The sequence below is a fragment of the Lemur catta genome, chromosome 3 (assembly GCF_020740605.2).
Source record: "Lemur catta isolate mLemCat1 chromosome 3, mLemCat1.pri, whole genome shotgun sequence".
NCBI lineage: Eukaryota > Metazoa > Chordata > Mammalia > Primates > Lemuridae > Lemur > Lemur catta.
Window position 1 is genome coordinate 95,307,242 of NC_059130.1, and position 23,023 is coordinate 95,330,264.

At 39.7% G+C, this 23,023-nt stretch overlaps 1 protein-coding gene across 9 annotated transcripts in view; it reads right to left on the minus strand.

Moving 5' to 3' along the window:
- CCDC30 (coiled-coil domain containing 30) overlaps positions 1 to 23,023 on the minus strand; it is a 134,358-nt gene that overhangs the window by 14,118 nt on the left and 97,217 nt on the right. For all 9 annotated transcript variants that reach the window (XM_045545710.1, XM_045545711.1, XM_045545708.1 and 6 more), the window contains 2 exons: positions 10,955 to 11,067; positions 2,508 to 2,649 (listed from right to left, as the gene is read on the minus strand). In XM_045545710.1, coding sequence (XP_045401666.1) covers positions 2,508 to 2,649; positions 10,955 to 11,067 — 255 coding nt within the window. The remainder of the gene's footprint in view (positions 1 to 2,507; positions 2,650 to 10,954; positions 11,068 to 23,023) is intronic.

Below are 23,023 nucleotides of genomic sequence, written 5' to 3' on the forward strand. Positions count from 1 at the left end.
ATAGCATGAGCCCAGGAACGTGAGGTTGCTGTGAGCTAGGCTGACACCATGGCACTGTAGCCTGGGCAACAGACTCTGTCTCCAAAAAAAAAAATAAATAAATAAAAATAACATCTACAAAAAATTTATTATGTTCCAGGTACCACTTTAGGAATTTCATGTTTTAATCTTTACAAAAGCCTTGTGTATGTAAGGTAGGGATTATTTTCCTGATTTTACAGATGAGGAAAATGATACACAGAGCCTTGTCCCAAGGTCACAGAACTATTAAGTGGCAGAGCTAGAAACTGAATCTGAGTGTGTCTAAGGCCAAAGCTCACAGTGCTCTTCAACGCCAGTGAGCAAGAGCTTATTTGGGATTGCCGCATATTTCTTGGAGACCTGTGCTTCTTTGGATAGGTGCATTAGTTTCCTACAGCTGCTGTAACAAAGCACCACACACTGGGTGGCCTAAAACACAGAAATGTGTTTTCTCACAGTTCTCAGGGCTAGAAGTCTGAAATCAAGATCTTGTCAGGATAAGTTACTTCTTCCCTGTCTCAGAGCGAAATTCTGTTCCATGCCTTTCTCCTAGCTTCTAGTGGTTGCCAGTAATCCTTAGTGTCTTTGGCATCATTCCAATCTCTGCCTTTATCTTCACAGGGCATTCTTTCCCTGTTTTGTCTGTTTGTGCTTTCCCCTATTCCTCTAAGGACACTAGTCATACTGAATTTAGGGTTCACCCTAATCCAGGATGACCTCATCTTAACCAATTACATCTGCAAAGTCCCTATTTCCACATAAGGTCACATTCTGAGGTTCCAGGTGGACATGAATTTGGGGGGACACTATTCAACCCAGTACATTCAGGAAGAAAGAAAGCATGCTTGCTGAAAGTAGGAGGCTGTTTTTGAAGACCAGAAGTCAGGCAGTACATGAAAGTTCTTGAACTTTCATGTACTGCAATGTAGAATTAGGTTGATGATATATCTTATGGGCCCATGAACCAGGATTGCTACTTTCTTCTGTATACTTTTCATAGTCTTTTCCTAGTTACAAGTCTAAGCTGGACCTGAATCTCTGAAAGTTTGACAGATTAATGACAAAATAGGAGGATACTGCAAAAATACAATTTATTTTTCCTTTCTCACTCCAATTTAGAATATCAAGAGGATTTTTTAATTTTAATTTTTTTTTTATAGGCAGAGTCTCACTATGTTGCCCAGGCTGGAGTACAGTGGCTATTTACAAGTACAATCATCGCATACTATAGTCTTGAATTCCTGGCCTCAAGTGATCCTCCTGCTTCAGCCTCCTGAGTAGCTGGGACCACAGGCATGTGCCATTGTACTTGGCTCAAAAGTATTTTTTAAAACTAAGAATACACTATTGGTGACCCATCTGTTATAATTATCAAATGTTTTATTGTGTAGAGTCTAGGAATTCCTGACCTGAAGTTCCAGGATATTCAAGGGAATGAATGAAATTACATAAATGGTTTTAGTATTCTTGACACATAGTGGTGGTACAATAAAAATATGTTGGATGTAGAAATGAATATTTTAGGAGTGAGGACAGAGTTTTCAAAATTCTGAAATGGGCTGGGGATCTTAAGGAAGAAGGAAAAACCTTACTGGCCTAGTCAGTTGCTCTCTACCTTGAATTTAAGTAGTTTAATAATCCCAAGACCATTCTTCATCTGATTCCATTCATCTGTCTCATTTCCTACTTACTCATACACCAATAAGTCATAAGGGCAATAAGACAGGCCTAAAGAAACTATGGATATTTAGAAATAATCTTGAAGGCACTGGTCAAGGATTGATACAGGAGTAGGGATCACCTGTTTTCACTGACATTTCTAAGTCACCCTGAAGTTTGAGGCAAAATGAGGGCTACAAAAAGCAGAAAGGAGTTCCTGGGGGTGGTTTGGAAGTCTCTGCTAAAGGGTGTTTAAGAAAAGGCATTTTTGGCCAGGTGCTATGGCTCACACCTGTAATCCCAGCACTTTGGGAGGCTGAGGTGGAAGGATCCTTTGAGGCTAGGAGTTGGTGACCAGCCTGGGCAACATAGTGAGACCCCATCTCTACCAACAATTTATAAAATTAGCCAGGCGTGGTGGTGCACACCTGTAGTCCTAGCTACCTGGGAGGCTGAGGCCAGAGGACTGCTTGAGTTCAGGAGTTCAAGGCTTCAGTGAGCTATGATGGTGCCACGGCACTCTAGCCTGGCAACAGAACAAGACCCTGACTCTTAAAAAAAAAAAAAAAGATGGGAGGTAAGACATTGATCATAAATTCGCAGTACAGAATATTTTCAGTGTCCAGTTGGGTTTAACAACACTATGGGTCTTACATGCATACTTTTTGGCAGGGCATAAAGAATTACACACACTGAAAGATGGTGCAAAGAAGTGAAAACAAAGTCTATGAAGGGGCCACAGATAATTTTAAAAATGAGTGGGCTTTCTCTAAATAGCCAACCACCAGCATCATTGGTGAACTCTTCACCTTTATTTTTGTTCTCACCTTTTCCACTTGTTGCTGCAGTGTTCCAATTTCTCTTTCAAGTTGTTCAATTCTCTCATCTCGTAGTTCCACTTCATGAGTTAAATGATCCTTGACTTTTCGAAGCTTGGCTTTGTGCTGGTGATGTCTCTCATTGTAGTTTCTATAAAAGTAAATCTGAGTATAGGCACACCTGAACACAGTTAAAATTTTTTTTGCCTCCTCAGTATGCATCTTTCTTCAGTTTCCTCCTCTTATTTAACTCAGTGGATACTCGTCTTGCCTTGCATCTTCTTGTCCTTACCTTGAGGAATGGACCAAGGATAACCCCCTACATAACACCAGCTTTAATCACTCCTAAGGACTCAAGTGTTTGGCTTACGTTGGTCTTGAACTGATGGTTGTGATACAGGTTTAGCATCTGAATTTAGGAAACTCCTTGACTTCTGACCCCTGACATCTAAATTCTTAATCCTGCCTGACTGATTCAGTCATTAATTTAAAATTCCCTAGTTCTTGGTTATACTCTTGGATAGTGATGTACCCACTTCAATCTTATCTAATTTCCAAATGACTGGGCCTGCTCTTAGTCCTTGCATTGAGTCTGGACTTCTAAATGCCAATTCTATATAGGTCCCTGCTCAAGAATCTCATTCTGACATAAATCTAAGTTACCACCAATAAGCACATAAAAAGACACCTAATATATCAGCCATTCAAAAAATGCAAATCAAAAACACAATGAGAGGCTGGGCCCGGCAGCTCACACCTGTAATCCTAGCACTCTGGGAGGTCAAGGCAGGTGGATTGTTTGAGCTCAGGAGTTCGAGACCAGCCTGAGCAAGAACAAGACCCTGTCTCTACTAAAAAAATAGAAATTATATGGACAACTAAAAATATATATAGAAAAAATTAGCCGAGCATGGTGGCGCATGCCTGTAGTCCCAGCTACTTGGGAGGCTGAGGCAGGAGAATTGCTTGAGCCCAGGAGTTTGAGGTTGCTGTGAGCTAGGCTGACACCATGGCACTCTAGCCTGGGCAACAGAGTGAGAGTCTCTCAAAAAAGAAAAATAAAAAAACAAAAAAAAACCACAATGAGAAACCATTTCACACCAACTAGTGAGACAGAGCAGAGATCCCTTTTAGGGGTCTGCGGGGCCCCCCAAGCATGGAAATAAAGGAAAAATCTTGAGTTCCTTTAAGGGAAATTCCAGGTACCTGCTAGCTTTGAAAAGTAAATGAGCAAAACCTGATAAGCAAGACTATAGTAACAACAGTCTTCCAGGCTGAGCTGAGTCACAAAGGTATTTTGGTTCCCTGTAGAAACTAAAAGATAACATCTTAACATATATTCCTGAGTTGTTCTTCAGAAACCCCCACCAAATGGAAAATGCTATCAGGTCGACCTCTGATAAGGGGGAGCCGAGGACTGAACTCTGGCCACATTCTTTGTTCTAAATTTCTTCCTGAGGGGCCCGGAAGTCACGCCCACAGGAATCAAAGAACCTCTGAATCCACCTATGACCCATAAGCACCCACTTCAAGATATCCCACTTTTGGGGGCCAAACTAATGTATAACCTCCATGTATTGATTTATGATTTTGCCTGAAATTTCTGCTTCCCTGAAATGTACCCCCTCTTTTAAAAATCCTTGCTTATAAGCCATTGAGGAGTCTTAAGTGTTAGCTCCCTGTGCTCCTTGCTTGGCATCGTGTAATAAATGTCCCTTTTCTCCTGCTGCAAATCTCAGTGTCAGTGTGTGGCTTTACTGTACCAGGTAAGCAGACCTCAGTTCGGTTTGGTAACATGGGGCACTGGTTTGCCCAGTATAAGAACTACATTTTCTGGCTTTCCTTGCAGCTAGATGAGGCCATAAAAATTCTGGCTAACAGAATGTGAGTGGAAGTAGTGTGCCTTAAAGGAAAGTGGAAATCCCTTGCCTTCCCCTCTTTCTTCTTCTTACTGGCTAGAATGTGGCTATGATAGTGAAGTATCTTGAACTATTAATATTTGGCTAAGGGTAACATGTTAAACATGCTGGAGCAACAACAAGATAGAAGGAGCCTAAGCTTTTGACACATGGAGGTACCACCAGCAACCACTACGTAATATAAGGCACATCCTTTTGCAGGTTGTATTCACAACTACCACTGTGACTTAGATTCTAAGGAGATATTTCCATCTCATAAATGTACTCATTTTCCTTTAACTAGGAATGGTTGGTAAAAGATATCACTGGGTTTCAGCATCCTCCAGTCCATAGATTCAGAGATGAAAGATCCAGCAGCGTACAAACAACCTACCTGTTGTCCTCTCGGTTTCCCAGCTGTTCACAGTTGCTTTGATGTTTTGGCATCATTTAACACATTGACTTCCACACAAAAAAAACCCAGAAACTTTTCCTTGGGGCCACAGTGTTTTATTACAAAAATAGAATAAAAACTTTGAGTGTAATTTAAAGGTAAACATAATTTGAAAAATGAAATTTGTTGACTTTTATTCATTTAATCCATGTTTTTAGAATTATCAATACTAATTGTAAAAATATCAACAAGATTTTATATATGTTTCACGTGGCCCTGGGGCAAAACTAGAATCAAATACAACTCTCATGGCAGTCAATATGTTAAAACACAAAATGTACTTCTGAAATTTCTTTTACTTATCCTGTATTGGAATATTAAAACCCAAGTCTCTAGCTCCCCATGCCAGACAGCTGCTCTCTTTTTCTACCATTTGGATTACTAAAAAATAAATTTGTTCTTTAAAAGGATAAGTTATAGGCCGGGTGCAGTGACTCACGCCTGTAATCCTAGCACTCTGGGAGGCCAAGGCGGGAGGATCATTTGAACTCAGGGGTTCAAGACCAGCCTGAGCACAAGCGAGACCCTATCTCTACTAAAAATAGAAAGGAATTAGCTGGACAACTAAAAATATATATAGAAAAAATTAGCTGGGCATGGTGGCGCATGCCTGTAGTCCCAGCTACTCGGGAGGCTGAGGCAGAAGGATTGCTTGAGCCCAGGAGTTTGAAGTTGCTGTGAGCTAGGCTGACGCCACGGCACTCTAGCCTGGGCAACAGAGTGAGACTCTGTCTCAAAAAAAAAGAGGATAAGTTATAGAAAATTTGGGACAATCTATAACTCTCAATATGATCAGTACTATGACATTGTTGTATTTCTTTCTATTCCTTTTTATAAGCATCTTTTGTTTAAACATTGTCTACTTTTTTCATTTATTATATCATAAGCATTTTCCCATGTGATCTAGTATTCATAGCCATCATCCTTTACAGCTATATTATGTCCCATTAAGTGAATGTATTATACTAACTGGTCTCCTATTATTTGGTATTCAGGTTTCTCCCTGTAGTGTTATGCTTGGTCGAAAAGTATGTCGATGCAGGACAGCTGGTGAGAACTCAGAGCCTTTTCTTCTTGCTGGCTGGCTATTTGGCACAGCTATTGGTTTTGTCTGAAGTTCTATTGGCCAACATCCCTGAAGAACATGTAGATTTGCTATGTTTATTTTTGGCTCTTTTCTTCTTTTTTAAAAAAAACTTTAAAAATCTCTCCACTTTTGAGGGAGCTTTTGTTAACTATTAGTGTTATGAGGCAGCACAATACTTATGTTCTAAAATTTGGAGACAACTTTTAGCTGTGTTTAAGTAAAACCAGATTGTTATTACTTTGATTTCAAAAAGGAAAGGAATTTGTTGCTCTGAAAAAGTGGTTGGGAAAACATGTAAACAATAAGCATTTTCTGTAAAGGTCAGGACAGGGATCAGGGGAATGAAAACAGAAATGAACCTAGAGTTTTCACAATTCCTTCTTTTTTCTTTCCTAAATCTGTCATTTTCAACGCTGGATGCACATTAGAATCACATGAGGATGCTTTTAGAAAAATATTGATCCACAGGCCCTGTGCCCACAGGTTTTAATTTAATTCATGTGTGCTGGAGCCCAGGCACGTGCACCCAGAGTAAGGATCCACTGCCCTGAAAGGCTGTGTACAAATGACACGGAAAAATATTGAGCCTCACTGGCCATCAAACAAATTCAAAATAAAGTGACAATTAAGTAATTTCTGACAATAAGTATACATAAAAATAATAGAATATGTTGAGCAAAAGAAGTCAAACATAAAAGGTTGCATGCAGTATGATTCCATTTAAATGAAATGCTAGGAGAGGCAGGAGTCAGAAAAGTGGCTGCCTGGAGAGAGGTGGGGGAAGCAGGAGGGTGGAACGGGCAGGAGAGGACTTGAAGGGATAATGGAAATGTTCTGTGTCTTGATTGGGGTGGTGGTGATGTGGGCACACACATTTGTCAAAACTCACCCACTTGTACATTAAAAAATCTTTGCATTTATTATATGCAAATTATACCTCAATTAAAACATAGAATATTGGGGTAAATTTCTTTATTTTTGCTTTTTTTTATTTCCTTTTGTTCTGGGCTTTTCCTCAAAGCATGGGGTAAATTTCATCAGAGATCCCTCCCCATCAATAATATTATCCAGCGCTAATGAGGATATGGTAAAATTGCTGCTCGTATTTAATGATGGCAGAAAAATTTGGTAGGATACTTCCAAATGTTTGTCAACACATTTTAAGATCCATAGTTCTAACTCAGGAAAATCAACAAGAAAAAAATCAAACAACCCCATTAAAAAGTGGGCAAAGGACATGAACAGAAACTTTTCAAAAGAAGATAGACTAATGGCCAACAAACATATGCAAAAATGCTCAACATCTCTAATCATCAGGGAAATGCAAATCAAAACCACAATGAGATATCACTTAACTCCAGTGAGAATACCCTTTGTCAAAAAGTCCCAAAACAACAAATGTTGGTGTAGATGTGGGGAGATAGGAACACTCATACACTGCTGGTGGGACTGCAAACTAGTACAACCTCTTTAGAAAGTAGTATGGAGATACCTTAAAGAACCAAAGTAGAATTACCATTTGATTCAGCAATCTCACTACTGGGTATTTACCCAAAGGAAAAAAAAGACATCCTATAAAAAAGACATCTGCACTTGAACGTTTATAGCAGCACAATTCACAATTGCAAAGATGTGGAAACAACCCAAGTGCCCATCAATACATGAGTGGATTAATAAAATGTGGTATACGTATACCATGGAGTACTACTCAACCATAAAAAAATGGTGAACTAATACCTCTTGTATTACCCTGAATGGAGTTGGAGCCCATTCTCCTAAGTGAAGTATCGTAAGAATGGAAAAACAAACACCACATGTACTAATTGGTACTAATCGATCAACACTTATGTGCACATATGGAAGTAACATTCATCAGGTATCGGGCAGGGGAGGCGGGGAGTAGGGGATAGGTAAATTCACACCCAATAGGTACTGTGCATGCTGTCTGGGGGATGGGTGGGCTTGTAGCTTTGAGTTGGGTGGTACAAAGGCAATTTATGTGACCAAAGCATTTGTACCCCCATAATATTCTGAAATAAAAAAAATCCATAGTTTTATAAAAATAAATTTTAAAATGAAAAAATATATATACCAAACGGAATTTTTTACAGTGTTATTTTGAATAAAAATATTCAATCATTGGACCAGTGTGAGTAATTCTTAACTAGAATTCTTAACTAGTAATTAGGGTTATGTTGTGAGGATTAATTCCAGCAGGCCTAGAATTAACCTGAGCTGTTTTGCTAAAGTTCCTGCTTGGCACTGACTGCTGGTCCAGGCATGAAATGGTTAAAATAATGCAGCTTCATAATCACAGGTCCAAGGAGTTTTGTGGAGTTTCTACCAGCTTGTCAGCATGGTTTACTGATAACAGCGAGAAAGATGATTTGCACCTGGTCTCAGAGAGACCCCATCAAATCTCTGCTCTTGAGGCAGGTTACGTAGCAGGAATATGCTTATGTGAACAGCAGAAGGTAAAAAATAAAATCTCAGCTGAGACTCTATTTGGGGCTCCCTGGTTGTGAGGTATTCAATGTACACATTAGTGGTTCCTGATCTCAGAGAGGAAGTGCATCCACCTATGGCTCATACAGAGGGTCGACCACTGCGGCTCTTGCCTGACTTCTCTGGATGCCTTGCTGTGAGACACCTGTGCACTGGGATGCACATCCCTCCCCTGATGCTGCTGCTGTATCACGCCCTGGTCCAGAAATAAGCTGTGCATAAATAAGCACTGTAGTTTTGGGTTCTGTTAGTCTTCTTTAGCAGTGGAACCCTATTTAAGTGCTGCTATTAGGGCAAAGGCATATCAACCTTACGAAATATTATGTTTTACAAAAGTAGCAAATTTGAAGACTATACCAACAAAGTACAAGGCTCATGAGATGATATTAAGAGAAAGAGAATACAAAGTTTTATCTAAGCTATGATAGTAAAATCATAAAATTATGTTTATTGACAAGAGACTAGGAGTGAACATGGGAGGGAGTCTGGGAAAGTTTCCTTTCATTCAAAAATTTGCAATGTGGTTTCATTATTCGTGAAATGAAAAAAAAAATTAACTGCCTAAAGACTAAATTTCATTTTACCTTTGGGCAATGTATGTTTACCTGAGATATATATGTGTGTGTGTGTGTGTGTGTGTATAGAGACAGAATATAAATATACATGTAGTAGATATCATATACAATAAATATATATCATAAAAATCATTATATATAACATATATATGTAATACACATATTAGTAATATTCACTCTCATTTCATTTGGCAAGCGTTGTGGCACTTTTTAATTTTTTATATTTTTAGAGATGGGATCTTGCTCTGTCACTCAGGCTGGAGTACAGTGGCCCAAGATCATAACTCACTGCAACCTCCAACTCCCAGGCTCAAGTGATCTGTCTGCCTCAGCCTCCCTAGTAGCTGGGACTACAGGTGGGTGCCACCACTCCTGGCTAATTTTTTAATCTTTTGTAGAGACAGGGTGTCACTATGTTGTCCAGGCTGGTCTCAAACTCCTGGGTTCAAACAATCCACCCGCTTCAGCCTTCCAAAGTGCTGGGATTACAGGCGCCACCCACATGCCTGGCCTGGCCCTTTTATATACTATAGATCTTGCACTTCATTCTCTCTCTTTCCTCTAATAGCAAGATATAATGTGGAAAGAACACTGTGTAAGTTACCAGAGGACTGAGTTCTAGTCTTAGCCTTTTAGCAGCAGGAACTGAACCATTCACCCTCCCTTTACCATGGTTTCTACATTTCTCAATGATATGATGATCAAAGCAAGATAATGAACACTAACGACACTGAAAAATATTCTTTGCTATAAAGCAGTTAAAATGGTTTTTAAATCACTAATACCATCAACACAGTAGGTGAGTAAGAACATAAGAGAATAAGAAACTTCAGGAATAGTGCAGAGGATTACAGAGCTAGGAGCAGAGAGGTGGGCCATGGAGAAAGAACAATCAATAAATAAAATGCAATAATCGTACTTTCTATGTGCCAAACACTGTCCTAAGTCAGTGTTTTACATACATTCACTCATTTAATTCTCACAACTTTATGCGATAAGTACTGTTATTTTGCCCATTTTAAAGATGAGGGATCTTAGGCACAGAGAGGTTATATAACCTCTTCTTATTGAGGACCTACGATATACCAGGGACTGTGGATAGAAAATGAGTAAGATCATGGCCTGGCCAAGCCCGGTGGCTCACGCCTGTAATCCTAGCACTCTGGGAGGCCGAGGTGGGAGGATTGGTTGAGCTCAGGAGTTCAAGACCAGCCAGAGCAAGAGCGAGACCCCCCATCTCTACTAAACAAAGAAAAATTAGCCAGGCGGCGTGGTGTAGGCCTGTACTTACAGCTACTGGGGAGGCTGAGGCAAGAGGGTCACTTGAGCCTAGGAGTTTGAGGTTGCTGTGAACTAGGCTGGTGCCATGGCACTCTAGCTCGGGCAACAGAGCCAGACTCTGATTCAAAAAAAAAAAAAAAAAAAAAGACCATCAATCTTAAAGGCCAGAAATCTGGTGAAGAAGACAGGTAGTGAATCACATTGCTTCAAAACAACATGGCAAGTTCTGAAATAAGTACAGAGGGAACATATAAAGAGCTACTAGGACACAAAGAATGAGCACCTCACCCAGCCCAGGCTGGAGGCGTCGAGAAAGGCTTCTTAAATGGGGAGAGAGTGTGATCCAGGCTGAGAAAAGTATGTGAGGGGGAAAAAAAGCCTGAAGGTAAGTGAGAAGAGTGTATTTGGGGAAAACCAAGTTAGACACCACAAACGTTCAATACATGGTAATTCCTTTCTCTTTTGAGAAGAAATTGGGCCCCACGTCTCCCTCGGAAAAGCCCTATGGATAGAACTTCCAGAAACAGGAAAAAAAATGATGATGGCCCTCTTGAAAGGTGCTTCAGTGGGCACTCCACAATTTAGCCCTGGAGCTGGCTCAGCAAGAAATAACTACTCTACTAGTTTTCTTCCAAAGGGAACTTGTTTTTCTTTACCTCACATGGACATCAAGCTGCTTCAAAAATTGCCCATATTCTTCATGTAGAGCTTCCTTTTCTTGCTGTAACCCAGACAACTTCTCTGACAATTCCTTATTGCTCTGGATATGCTGAAAAACATTTAAAAATAATGAGAATACTCTGTGTTGGCAAAGGTATGATGTTAGGAAATGTAAATTGGCAAAGCCTTTCTGCGGAAAAATCTTCTGACTGTAATCACTCCAGCTTCTGAGATCACAGTAGCTTCACGTAATTCCTGTACTTACAGATTTCCTGAAAGCCAGCAGCTATTTTTCTTTACTTTTGCTACCCAAGCCTTCCTAATAATTGTGTAAAACTTGAATTCCCTATATTAAAAATCTTCCAGCTTGAAGTACATAAAGAGAAAGCTATCTCCTGGCTTAAGCCTGACAAAATATCAGCAGTGGCTGCAGTGAATAGAAACTCAAAGTTGGGGATTTGGGATTGGTTATCTGACCTGGTGAGATTGGAAGGTGGTATTTGTCACAAGTACTAGCAATCCGTGTCAAAAGAGTGGATTAAATCATCACGGGTAGTTGCTGGTAATGAAGTGCTTTGGAAGACCACCTGACTGGTACAAAGAATATTAGAGTGCAAGTGAGAACTATAAGGCTTGTGAGGTGGGCTAGCCACATCTACCACATTGATGAGCTTAGGAGAAAATGTCCAACTTTGGGATTTAATTACTGGAACAAGGCACAGAGAACCAGAGAGCTTCTGCGAATGCCCTAAAAGAACTCTTGTAGCCAGATGGCCAATGTATCCAAAACCAAATCCCAAATATTATCAAGTGGATTGCAGAATTACAGCACTAAGTGATTTCATAGTCTTGCCAGGTCTCCCATGTGAAAAATAGTGATTTGAGAATGCATGGAAACCTGAGAATTGGGAATGAAGACATCTGAGGGACTTCAGTGATGTTGAGCTTCCTGGACCTCTGAATTTGACTGAGCCTCTCTTGCCAGCATAAGCAGTCCTTCCTCTGCTGTCTAAGGAGAGTAAGTTTGAGGATTCTGCATTGCTTTCAGCTGAGGCAGTTACCATGTAAGGGGAAGCCTATTGTCCTCAAGACCCAACTCCCTGCTACCACTTCATTGCCTCCAATCCTATAACCACGGTTGGATCCACCTCAGGAGTTGGGGGGTTGAGTGTAGGGACTGACCTAGGAACTGTCACATTGAAAGAATGACAAGATTTTGCCAACTGAAATTGGCAGAATCCCTAGGAATATATGTAGGAATGTATTTGCAGGGAATTATACTCGGGAGGAAGGAATATACAGTTGACCCTTGAACAACATGGTGGTTAGGGGTGCTGACCCCCCATGCAGTTGAAAATCTGCATACAACTTTTGACTCTCCATAAATTTAACTACTAATAGCTTACTGTTGACTGGAAGCCTTACCAATAATATAAACAGTCTATTAACACATATTTTGAATGTTATATGTATTATATACTGTATCCTAACAGTAAAGGTAGAGAAAAAATTCAGAAAATCATAAGGAAAAGAAAATGTATTTGCTGTTCATTAATTGGAAGTGGATCATCATAAAGGTCTTCATCCTCATCATCTTCCCATTGAGCAGGCTGAGGAAAGGAGGAAGAGGAGGGGTTGGTCGTGCTGTCTCAGGGGTGTCAGAGTCAGAAGAAGTGGGGGAGGTGGAAGGGGAGGCAGAAGAGGCAGGCACACTTGGTGTAACTTTATGAAAACACATTGTAATTTCTGTCTGACTTTTTTGCTTTTTCATTTCTCTAAAAATGTTTCTATACGGTACCAGTCCTTTCATTGTTTGCAATAGTGTCAGGGCCCATATCATATAGAAGGGCCCATGTTGTAAACGAAGTCAAAAGCAGTCTTGAATAATGAGAACCTTTCCACCAGATTGTCTAATGTCAATCTGTTTTCTTGCACTGCTTCTTCTATATTTTCTTCCTCATCATCTGGCACTGGTTTGGAAGCACTCATCTCCATCAAGTCTTCTCCTGTTAATTCCTCAGGTGTGGGTCTATTAGCTCTTGAATTTCTCTAAGATCTTTATCTTGAAACTCTTGACCCCCCCACCTTTCTTGCCATATCCACAATCTCTATCGTGATTTCCTTGATTGATTGTCATAAATCCTGTAAAGTCATGTACAATATCTGGACACAGTTCTCTCCAGTAGGAATTTATTGTTTCAGGCTTGATGGCTTTCGTGGCTTTTTATACAACAATGATGGCACCTTCAATGGTGTAATCCTTCCAGACTTTCATGATGTTCTATCAGTGTTTTCTCCAATATTGTTAACAGTTCTCTCCATAGAGTATCATGTGTAATGAGCCTTAAATGTCCTATTCACCCCTGACCTAGAGGCTGAATTAGAGACATTGTGTTTGGGGGCAAGTGGACCAGTGCCTTTGGGGTTGAACTCATGGGGTTCTGGGTGGCCAGGGGCATTGCACAATATCCAAAGAACTTTAAAAGGCAGTCTCTTACCGGCAAGGTACTTGTTGACTTCAGGGACAATACAACCAATCCAGAAAAAGGGTTCTCGTTGCTTAGGCCTTCTTCTTGTACAACCAAAAGACTGGCAGCTGGTATTTATCTTTTCCCTTTAAGGCTCGGGGGTCAGTAGCTTTATATTAGATAAGGGCAGTCCTAATAATAAATCCACTGCATTTGCACAAAACAATAGAGTTCTGGCCGGGCATGGTGGCTCACGCCTATAATCCTAGCACTCCGGGAGGCCGAGGCGGGAGGATCGCTCAAGGTAGCAGAAGAGTTCCTAGCTGCCATTAAGAAAATCATTGAAGGAGAAAGGACATCTGCCTGCACAGCTCTTGAATGCAGACAAAAGTACCCTATTCTGGAAAAAAATGTCACAAAGGACATTTATTAGTAAGGAAGAGAAGTGAGCACCAGGATATTTAAGCCAGGCACTCTATTGGTTCTTTCTTTTTTTTTTTTTTTTTTGAGACAGAGTCTCACTCTGTTGCCCGGGCTAGAGTGCCATGGCATCAGCCTAGCTCACAGCAACCTCAAACTCCTGGGCTCAAGCAATCCTCCTGCCTCAGCCTCCCAAGTAGCTGGGACTACAGGCATGTGCCACCATGCCCAGCTAATTTTTTCTATATATATTTTTTTTAGCTGTCCAAATCATTTCTTTCTATTTTTAGTAGAGACGGGGTCTCGCTCTTCCTCAGGCTGGTCTTGAACTCCTGACCTCGAGCGATCCACCCGCCTCAGCCTCCCAGAAGGCTAGGATTACAGGCGTGAGCCACCCGCGCCCGGCCTTCTTTTTCTTTTTTTATAATGGTCCTTATGCTGGATTTTTACCTTGAAATGGTATGCAAGCACAGCTGCAGACCTCATCTATGGTACATATAAAGCAATTCAAGTTTTTCTTGTAATGTCATAATTTTTCTCTGCTTCTTGGGAGCAATTCCAGCACCACTAGTGACACTTTATATGGGTCTCCTGGTGTTATTCTAGGTTTATGGTATTGCACTACACATGATGAAAAATACTTGAGAACCATGAGAGATGACTTTTTACTTCAGTATGCAATTTACTGGAGGAATGAACTGTTCATGTGGAGATGATTAGTATCACATAACGTTTTAAGTGGATACTTGTAACACTTGAGCTCACTGCTATAGCAACAGGTGGTGGCTACAAAATTATTATAGTAGTACAGTATGTACTACAGTTACTATGCAGTTATGATTTAATATTGTATCTTTACTTTTGCAGTACTAAATGTAATTTCTCTCGACTGCAGATGGGGCCATGTACAACTGTGTTTGTGCATATATTTTGATAAATGTTAACTTTTTGTAATAGATTTGTGTATATTTTATGTTAGTAAATGATAAAATAGACTGGTATCTACATATATTTCATGCATTCATGACATACCTTTTTCTTAACTTTTTTGATATTTCTAGGCTAGATGGTTCATCTGTGAGTTTTTTCAAATTATGGAAAATCTGCAGAAAATTTTCCAATATATTAATATTTATTGAAAAACATCTGCATATAAGTGGGCTGATGCAGTTCAAATGTGTTGTTCAAGGGTCAACTGTAGGCCAGGTGCGGTGGCTAATGCCTGTAATCTTAGCACTCTGGGAGGCCGAGGCAGGAGGATTGCTCGAGGTCAGGAGTTCAAGACCAGCCTGAGCAAGAGCAAGACCTCGTCTCTACTAAAAATAGAAATTATATGGACAGCTAAAAAATATATATAGAAAAATTAGCCGGGCATGGTGGCACATGCCTGTAGTCCCAGCTACTTGGGAGGCTGAGGCAGGAGGATTGCTTGAGCCCAGGAGTTTGAGGTTGCTGTGAGCTAGGCTGATGCCACGGCACTCTAGCCTGGGCAACAAAGTGAGACTCTGTCTCAAAAAAAAAAAAAAAAAAAAAAAAAAGGGCTGGGCGGGGTGGCTCACGCCTGTAATCCTAGCACTCTGGGAGGCCGAGGCGGGTGGATTGCTCGAGGTCAGGAGTTCGAGACCAGCCTGAGCAAGAGCGAGACCCCGTCTCTACTAAAAATAGAAACAAATTATCTGGCCAACTAAAATATATATAGAAAAAATTAGCCGGGCATGGTGGCGCATGCCTGTAGTCCCAGCTACTCGGGAGGCTGAGGCAGGAGGATTGCTTAAGCCCAGGAGTTTGAGGTTGCTGTGAGCTAGGCTGACGCCACAGCACTCACTCTAGCCAAGCCAACAAAGCGACACTCTATCTCAAAAAAAAAAAAAAAAAGGGTCAACTGTAATGTTGAATAAACTGAGTTTATTGATATGAATTCACTTATTAGAAATTCAGGATTTAGTGTGTTTAGAACATCTAAGAGTGACTTTGCTTATCGGTTGACTGAAACTTGGACCCGACAGTGACCTATATTAAATGGTGTTAAAGTCCCATACTTCTTTAAGCATAAGGGAGAAGGAGGAATCCAAAGCTTAAGCAGGTAGAAAATTTGGAATGGATTTGTCATGGGTGACCTACTCCCCAACATTATAACCATGGAAATCCAAAGGATACTGTCTTCACCAAGGCTTTACCAAATACACTGGTGAGAAAGCACCAGGTTCCTTGAAATGCTCTATAATGCTGAGGATAATGGTGGGAGGTGCCAATGTTGGAATGGCTCCTTGATTTTAATGTAGATGATGGTACTACAGAGTGTCAGAGGTCAAGTGGCAGTGCTTAACCCCCAGACACAAGATGGTCATTGTTACTGTTATTGACAATAGGGCCAGATATAGAATCAAAGGATTTGACTCACAACAACCTGGTTGTAGTTAATTGATCACAACGATTGTAGAACTAAAATAGATGGGCAACTAGGTAAAGCCTTCCTTGAGTTACATTTTTAAATAAATAAATAAAACCTTTGGGTCTGGTGAACAGAGGTCCAATTTAAATGACAAGAATGGAAAGTGATGGCTCTTCTTGCTCAGTCCCTAGACCTGAGCCAGTTCATAGACACAGAGTCCTTTGAATGATGGGAATGTTGGTTTTTTGTTTTTTGTTTTTTTTTTCAGGAAAACCCTTGTGATACTGCCACAAGTATGTGATTTTCTCCCAAACCTTCCCCAAAGAGACCTGTGGCCTTTTATCAAGGTCACTGGGCATTGGAGAAAGGGAATTATATAGACTTTTGGGGGATTATACTACAGTGATTCTGAGTCAACACTAACACTTTGGAACACAAAACAACATTGAGCTTCACAATTCAGAGTGGGAGGCTTAAGGAAATAGGCGAAAATGGAGTTTAAAATCACAGTGTCTTAGAGTGTGTCTGTAGTGATTTGATGGCTCAGTGTATGTTTTACAGTGGGCCTAGTGGGTTTCTGAATCTCCCCAGTGGTTATTTCCCTAATTCTTGAATGCATAGTCAGAGGAGACAATCTGGAATAGCAGATTCTCCACCTTGGCTTTCTGACTGAGGAGTGAGGGCTATTGACGGTAGAAAAGCCCAAGTTCTTGGAGTTGCCTCTTTAGATTTTGGAATCAACATATACCACATTTGCTCCTTTTACCCACTTACCAAGTGACCTTCAAGGTTAAAAGTTTTTAGTGGTGCCCAAAGCAGGAGGTCTTGCTTGCTTCCAAGTTTTCACGATTATTAATAAAGCTGCTATAAACATCTGTATGCAGATTTTTCAGTAGACATAAGTTTTCAACTCCTTTGGGTAAATACCAAAAAGCCTGATTGCCGGATCACATGGTAAGAGTATGTTTAGTTTTATAGGAAACCTCCAAACTGTCTTACAAAGTAGCCATACCATTTTGCATTCCCACCAACAATGAATGAGATTTCCTATTGTTTCACATCCTTGCCGGCATTTGATGTTCTGGATTTTGCTCTAACAGGTGAGCAGTGGTATTTCATTGTTGTTTTAATTTGCATTTATCTGATGACACGTGATATGGAAGTTTTCCTCTATTCCTAGTTTACTAAGAGCTTTTTACCATGAATGGATGTTAGATTTAATCAAATCTTTCTTATGTATCTGCTATGGTTTGAATGATGGTGTTACACCTCCAAAATTCATGTTGAAACTCAATCCCCAAAGCAACAGTACTAAGAGGTATAACCTTTGGGAGGTGATTAAGTCATGAGGGCTCTGACCTTATAAATGGGAGTGTCACCCTTATAAAAGGGCTCCAGGTTGAAGGGAGCACCGTCTTGCCCTTTTATCTCTTCCACCATGTGAGGACACAGAGCTTCTCCCCTCCAGAGGATTCAGCAACAAGGTGCCATTTTGGAAGCAGAGAGCAGCCCTCACTGGACACTAGTCCTGCTGGCATCTTAATCTTGGAATTCCCAGCCTGTAGGACTGTAAGAAATAAATTTCTGTTCTTTATAAATTATCCAGTCTAAGGTATTTTGTTATAGCAGTAAAAACGGAGTAAGATAGCATCTATTTATAGAATCATGTGATTTTCCTTCTTTAGCCTATCAACGTGATGAATTACATAATTGATTTTCAAATGTTGAACCAGCTTTGTATACCTGGGATAAATCCCACTTGATCATGGTGCCTAATTCTTTTTACATATTGTTGAATTTGATTTGCTAACAATTTGTTGAGGATTTTTATATTTATATTCCTGGGAGATACTGGTCTGCAGTTTCCTTGTAATGTCTTTGTCTTGTTTTGATATTAAGGTAATTCTTGCCTTGTATAATGAATTAGTAAGTATTCCCTTTGATTCCATCTTCTGAAAGAGACTGTAGAGAACTGATATAATATCTTTCTTAAATGTTTGGTAGAAATCACCAGTGAAACCATCTGGGCCTGGTGTTTTCTGTTTTGAGAGGTTAGTAATTATGCATTCAATTTCTTTAATAGATACAGTTCTATTCATATTGTCTATTTCTTGTGTAATTTTGGCAGCTTATGTCTTTTAAGGAATTGGTCCATTTCATCTAGGTTACCATACTTGTGGGCATAGAGATGTTCATAATATTTCTTGATCATACTTTTAATATTCACAGGACCTGTAGTGATGTCCCCTCTTTCATTTCTGATATTTGTAATTTGTGTCCTCTCTCTCATTTCTTTTTTTAGTTAGCTTTGCTAGACGCCTATCAATTTTATTAATCTTTTCAAAGAACAAGTTTTTGGTTTTGTTGATTTTCTCTATTGAATTCCCATTTCAATTTCATTGATTTCTGCTCTAATTTTTTTCTACACTGATTATTAGTGTATAAATGCTCTAATTTTTATTACTTCTTTTCTTCTGCTTACTTTGGATTTAATCTGCTCTTGTTTTCCTAATTTTCTAAGTTTGAAGCTTAGATAATTGATTTTAGATCTTTTTTCTTTTCTTTATTTTTCTTCTCTAACAGTGTCTTTGACCTCCCTGATTCTTTCTTCTGGTTTTTTTTTTTTTTGAGACAGAGTCTCACTCTGTTGCCTGGGCTAGAGTGCCATGGCGTCAGCCTAGCTCACAGCAACCTCAAACTCCTGGGCTCAAGCAATCCTCCTGCCTCAGCCTCCTGAGTAGCTGGGACTACAGGCATGCACCACCATGCCCGGCTAATTTTTCTATATATATTCTTAGCTGTCCATATAATTTCTTTCTATTTTTAGTAGAGACGGGGTCTCGCTCTTGCTCAGGCTGGTCTCGAACTCCTGACCTTGAGCGATCCTCCTGCCTCTGCCTCCCAGAGTGCTAGGATTACAGGCGTGAGCCACCGCGTCCGGCCCCAGCTATCTTTCTGATATTGATTTCCAGTTTAATTCCATTAGCATATGAGAGTGGATATTGTATGATTTCTATTCTTTCATATTTTTTAGGGTGTGTTTTTTGGCCCAGAATATGTTCTATCTTGGTGAATTTTCCATCTGAGCTTGAGAAGAATGTATAATTTATTGTCATTGGATGAAGTAGTCCATAGATAGATGTCCATTATAACCAGCTGATTTATGGTATTGTTGAGTTCAACTATGTCCTCCCTAATTTTCTGCCTGCTGGATCTATCTGTTTCTGGTTGAGAAGTGTTAAAATCTGCAAATATAATAGTGGGTTCATCTGTTTCTTCTTGCAGTTTTATCAGTTTTGGCCTCATATTTTGACAATCTATTATTAGGCACATACACATTCAGAAGGCTATGTCTTCTTGGAGAATTGACTCCTTTATCATTAACTAATGTTCCTCTTTATTCCTGACAACTTTCCTTGCTCTGATGTTTGCTATGTCTGAAATTAATTTAGCTATTCCCACATTCTTTTGATTAGTGTTAGCATGTTACATTCTTCTCTATCCATTTACTTTTAATTTACATGAGTATATTTAAAGTGGGATTCTTGTAGACAATATATAGTTGGGTCTTATTCTTTTTTTTATTTCAGAATATTCAGGAGTACAAATGTTTTGATTATATGGATTGCTTTTGTACTGCTTGAGTCAAAGTTATGTGTACCCATCACCCGGACAGTGTACATTGTACCTGTTAGGTGTGATTTCACCCATCTCCCCGCCTCCCCCCCACACACACATGATTTCTGTTGAGTTTTACTTTCATCTGTGCACATGAGTGCTGATCAGTTAGTTTCAACTTAACAGTGAATGCACGTGGTGTTTATTTTTCCATTCTTTAGATATTACACTTAGGAGAATGGTCTCCAGTTCCATCCAGATTGCTGCAAAAGGTATTAATTCTTTTTTTTTTTTTTTGTGGCTGAGGGGTCTTGTTCTTTGATCAACTGTGACATTCTCTTTTAATTGGTACATTTAGACCACTGATGTCTAAAATGATTATTGATATAGTTGTATTGATATCTGCTATATTTATTACTGTTTTCTATTATTAATAGTTGTCCTTCTTTGTGTTTTTATCTTCCATGCTTTTTCTGCCATTTGTGGTTTTAATTGAGCATTTTATATGGTTCCATTTTCTCTCCTTTCTTAGCATATCAGTTGTACTTCTTTTTACTTTTCCTTAGTGTCCCTAGAGTTTGTAATATACATTTACAACTAACCCAAGTCCACTTTTAAATACTACTTCACATGTAGTGTGGGTACCTTATAATAAGAAAATACCTCCAATTCTTCCCTCCCATCCGTTGTATCATTGCTGTCACTCATTTCGCTTATACATAAGCATACCTAAGTGTATGTGTGCATATATATATAACTGTGTATATATGGCATATATAATCAAATACATTTTTGCTATTATTTTGAACAAACCTGTTACATCAACTAAAATAAGAAAGATGAAACTTTTTATTTTTCCTTCATTTATTCCTTCTCTGATGCTTTTCCTTCTTTATGCGGATCCCAGTTTCCGACCTATAGTATATCCCTTCTCTACAAGGACTTCTTTTAACATTTCTTGCAAGACCGGTCTATGGCAACAAATTCCCTCAATTTTTGTTTGTCTGAGAAAGTCTTTATTTCTTCTTCACTTTCGAAGTACAATTTCTCAAGGCACAGAATTCTAGATTGGTGATTTGTTTTCTCTCAACATTGTAAATATTTCACTCCACCCTTCTTTTGCTTGCATGGCTTCAGAGAAGAAGTTGCATGTAATTCTTATCTTTGTTCCTCTATCAGTAAGGGTTTTTTTCCCTTTGTCTTTCAGGATTTTTTCTTTCTCTTTGATCTTCTGTCATTTGAAAATTATATGCCTAGATGTAATTTTTCTGGCACTTATCTTGATTGGTTTTCTCTGAGCTTCCTGGATTTATGGTTTGATGTCTGACATTAATTTCAGGAAATTCTCAACCATTATTACTTCAAATATTTCTTCTGTTCCTTTCCCTATTTCTTCTCCTTCAGATATTTCCATTATGTGTCTATTATACCTTTTGTATTTGTCCCACAGTTCTGGGGGATTCTGTTTTCTTAAGTATTTTTTTCTGTTTGCTTCTCAGTTTTGGTTTAGGTTTCTACTGAGATAACCTTAAGTGCAGAGACTTTCCTCAGTTGTTTGCAGTCTGTCTACTAATAAGCCCATCAAAGGCAATCATCATTTCTGTTAGTGGTTTTGATCTTGAGCATTTCTATTTGGTTCTCCTTAGAATTTCCATCTCTCTGCTTATATCATCCATCTCTTCTTGCATGCAGTCTACTTTACTCCTTAGAGCACTTAGCATACTAATCATAGTTGTTTTAAATTTCTGGTCTGATAATTTGAATATTCTTGCTATATCTGAACCTAGTTCTAATGCTTGCTCTGTCTCTTCAGAGTCTTTTGCCTTTTAGTGTGTCTTATAATTTTTTCTTGATAGCCAGACAGATATGAAGTACTGGGTAAAAGAAACTGCTATAAATAGGCCTTTATTGAAGTGGTGGTAAAGGGTGTGTGGGGGGGGGATGGGCAGCATCCTATAGTCCTATGATTAGGTACAGTCTTTTAGTGAGCCTGTGCCTCTGGACTGTGAAATTCACACGTGCTTATTTTTTTCTCTATGCCCTCTCCCTTTTATGGGATAGGATGGCTAGAGTTGGCTTGAGTTGGAAATTTCTCTTTCCCTAGCTCAGTCAGCCTCTGACAAAACCTCAGCAGGTTAGCCTCTGCTCAAACAGTTTCTCCTCAGGGCAGACTTCATTAAGAAGTTTAAAATGGGCATCTACCCAGAAGAACAAAAGTCATTCTATAAAAAAAGACACCTGCACCTGAATGTTTATAGCAGCACAATTCACAATTGCAAAGATGTGGAAACAACCCAAATGCTCATCAATTCATAAATGGATTAGTAAAATGTGGCATATGTATACCATGGAGTATTACTCAGCTATAAGAAATAACGGTGATATGGCATCTCTTTGGTTCTCTTGGAGAGAGTTGGAATCCATTCTATTAAGTGAAGTATCCCAAGAATGGAAAAATAAGCACCACATGTACTCACCAGCAAATTGGTTTCCCTGATCATCACCTAAGTGCACATTTGGGAATAACACCAATTGGGTATCGGACAGAGGTGGGGGCTGGGGGGAGGGGATGGGTGTATGCCTACTTGATGAGTACGATGCGCACTGTCGAATGGACACGCTTGAAGTTCTGACTGGGGGGGATGGGGGTGGGGGGAGGGGATGGGTGTATACCTACGTGATGAGTGTGTTGTGCACTGTCTAGGGAATGGACACGCTTGAAGCTCAGACTCAGGGGGATGGGGGGGCATGGGCAATATATATAACCTGAACTTTTGTACCCCCATAATAAGCTGAAATAAAAAAAAAAAAAAAAGAAGTTTAAAATGGTCCCTTTTCTCCTCCCCCTGCTGGAAGCAAAAGGGGATTTTTCTCAGATATTCACTGTAAGAACCCGGTAAGCTGTAGGAGGTATTATAAAATGCACGAAAGTGTAGGATTCTCCTAATGACTGGGTCCCCCTGGAGTTTTTAGCTCTCAGACTTTCCCACACTGAGCCTTCAGCAACTCATCATTTACAGTTCAGGTTTCCCTATGTGGGCAATGGGTCTCATGAAGGCTTCACTCTGGTGAGTTGTGATTCTCTGTATTTGTCTACAGGTCTCTTCAATTTTAGGAAGAGCAGTTTGGACTGTGACCTCACTTCTCTCATGGATCTAAGGAAATCT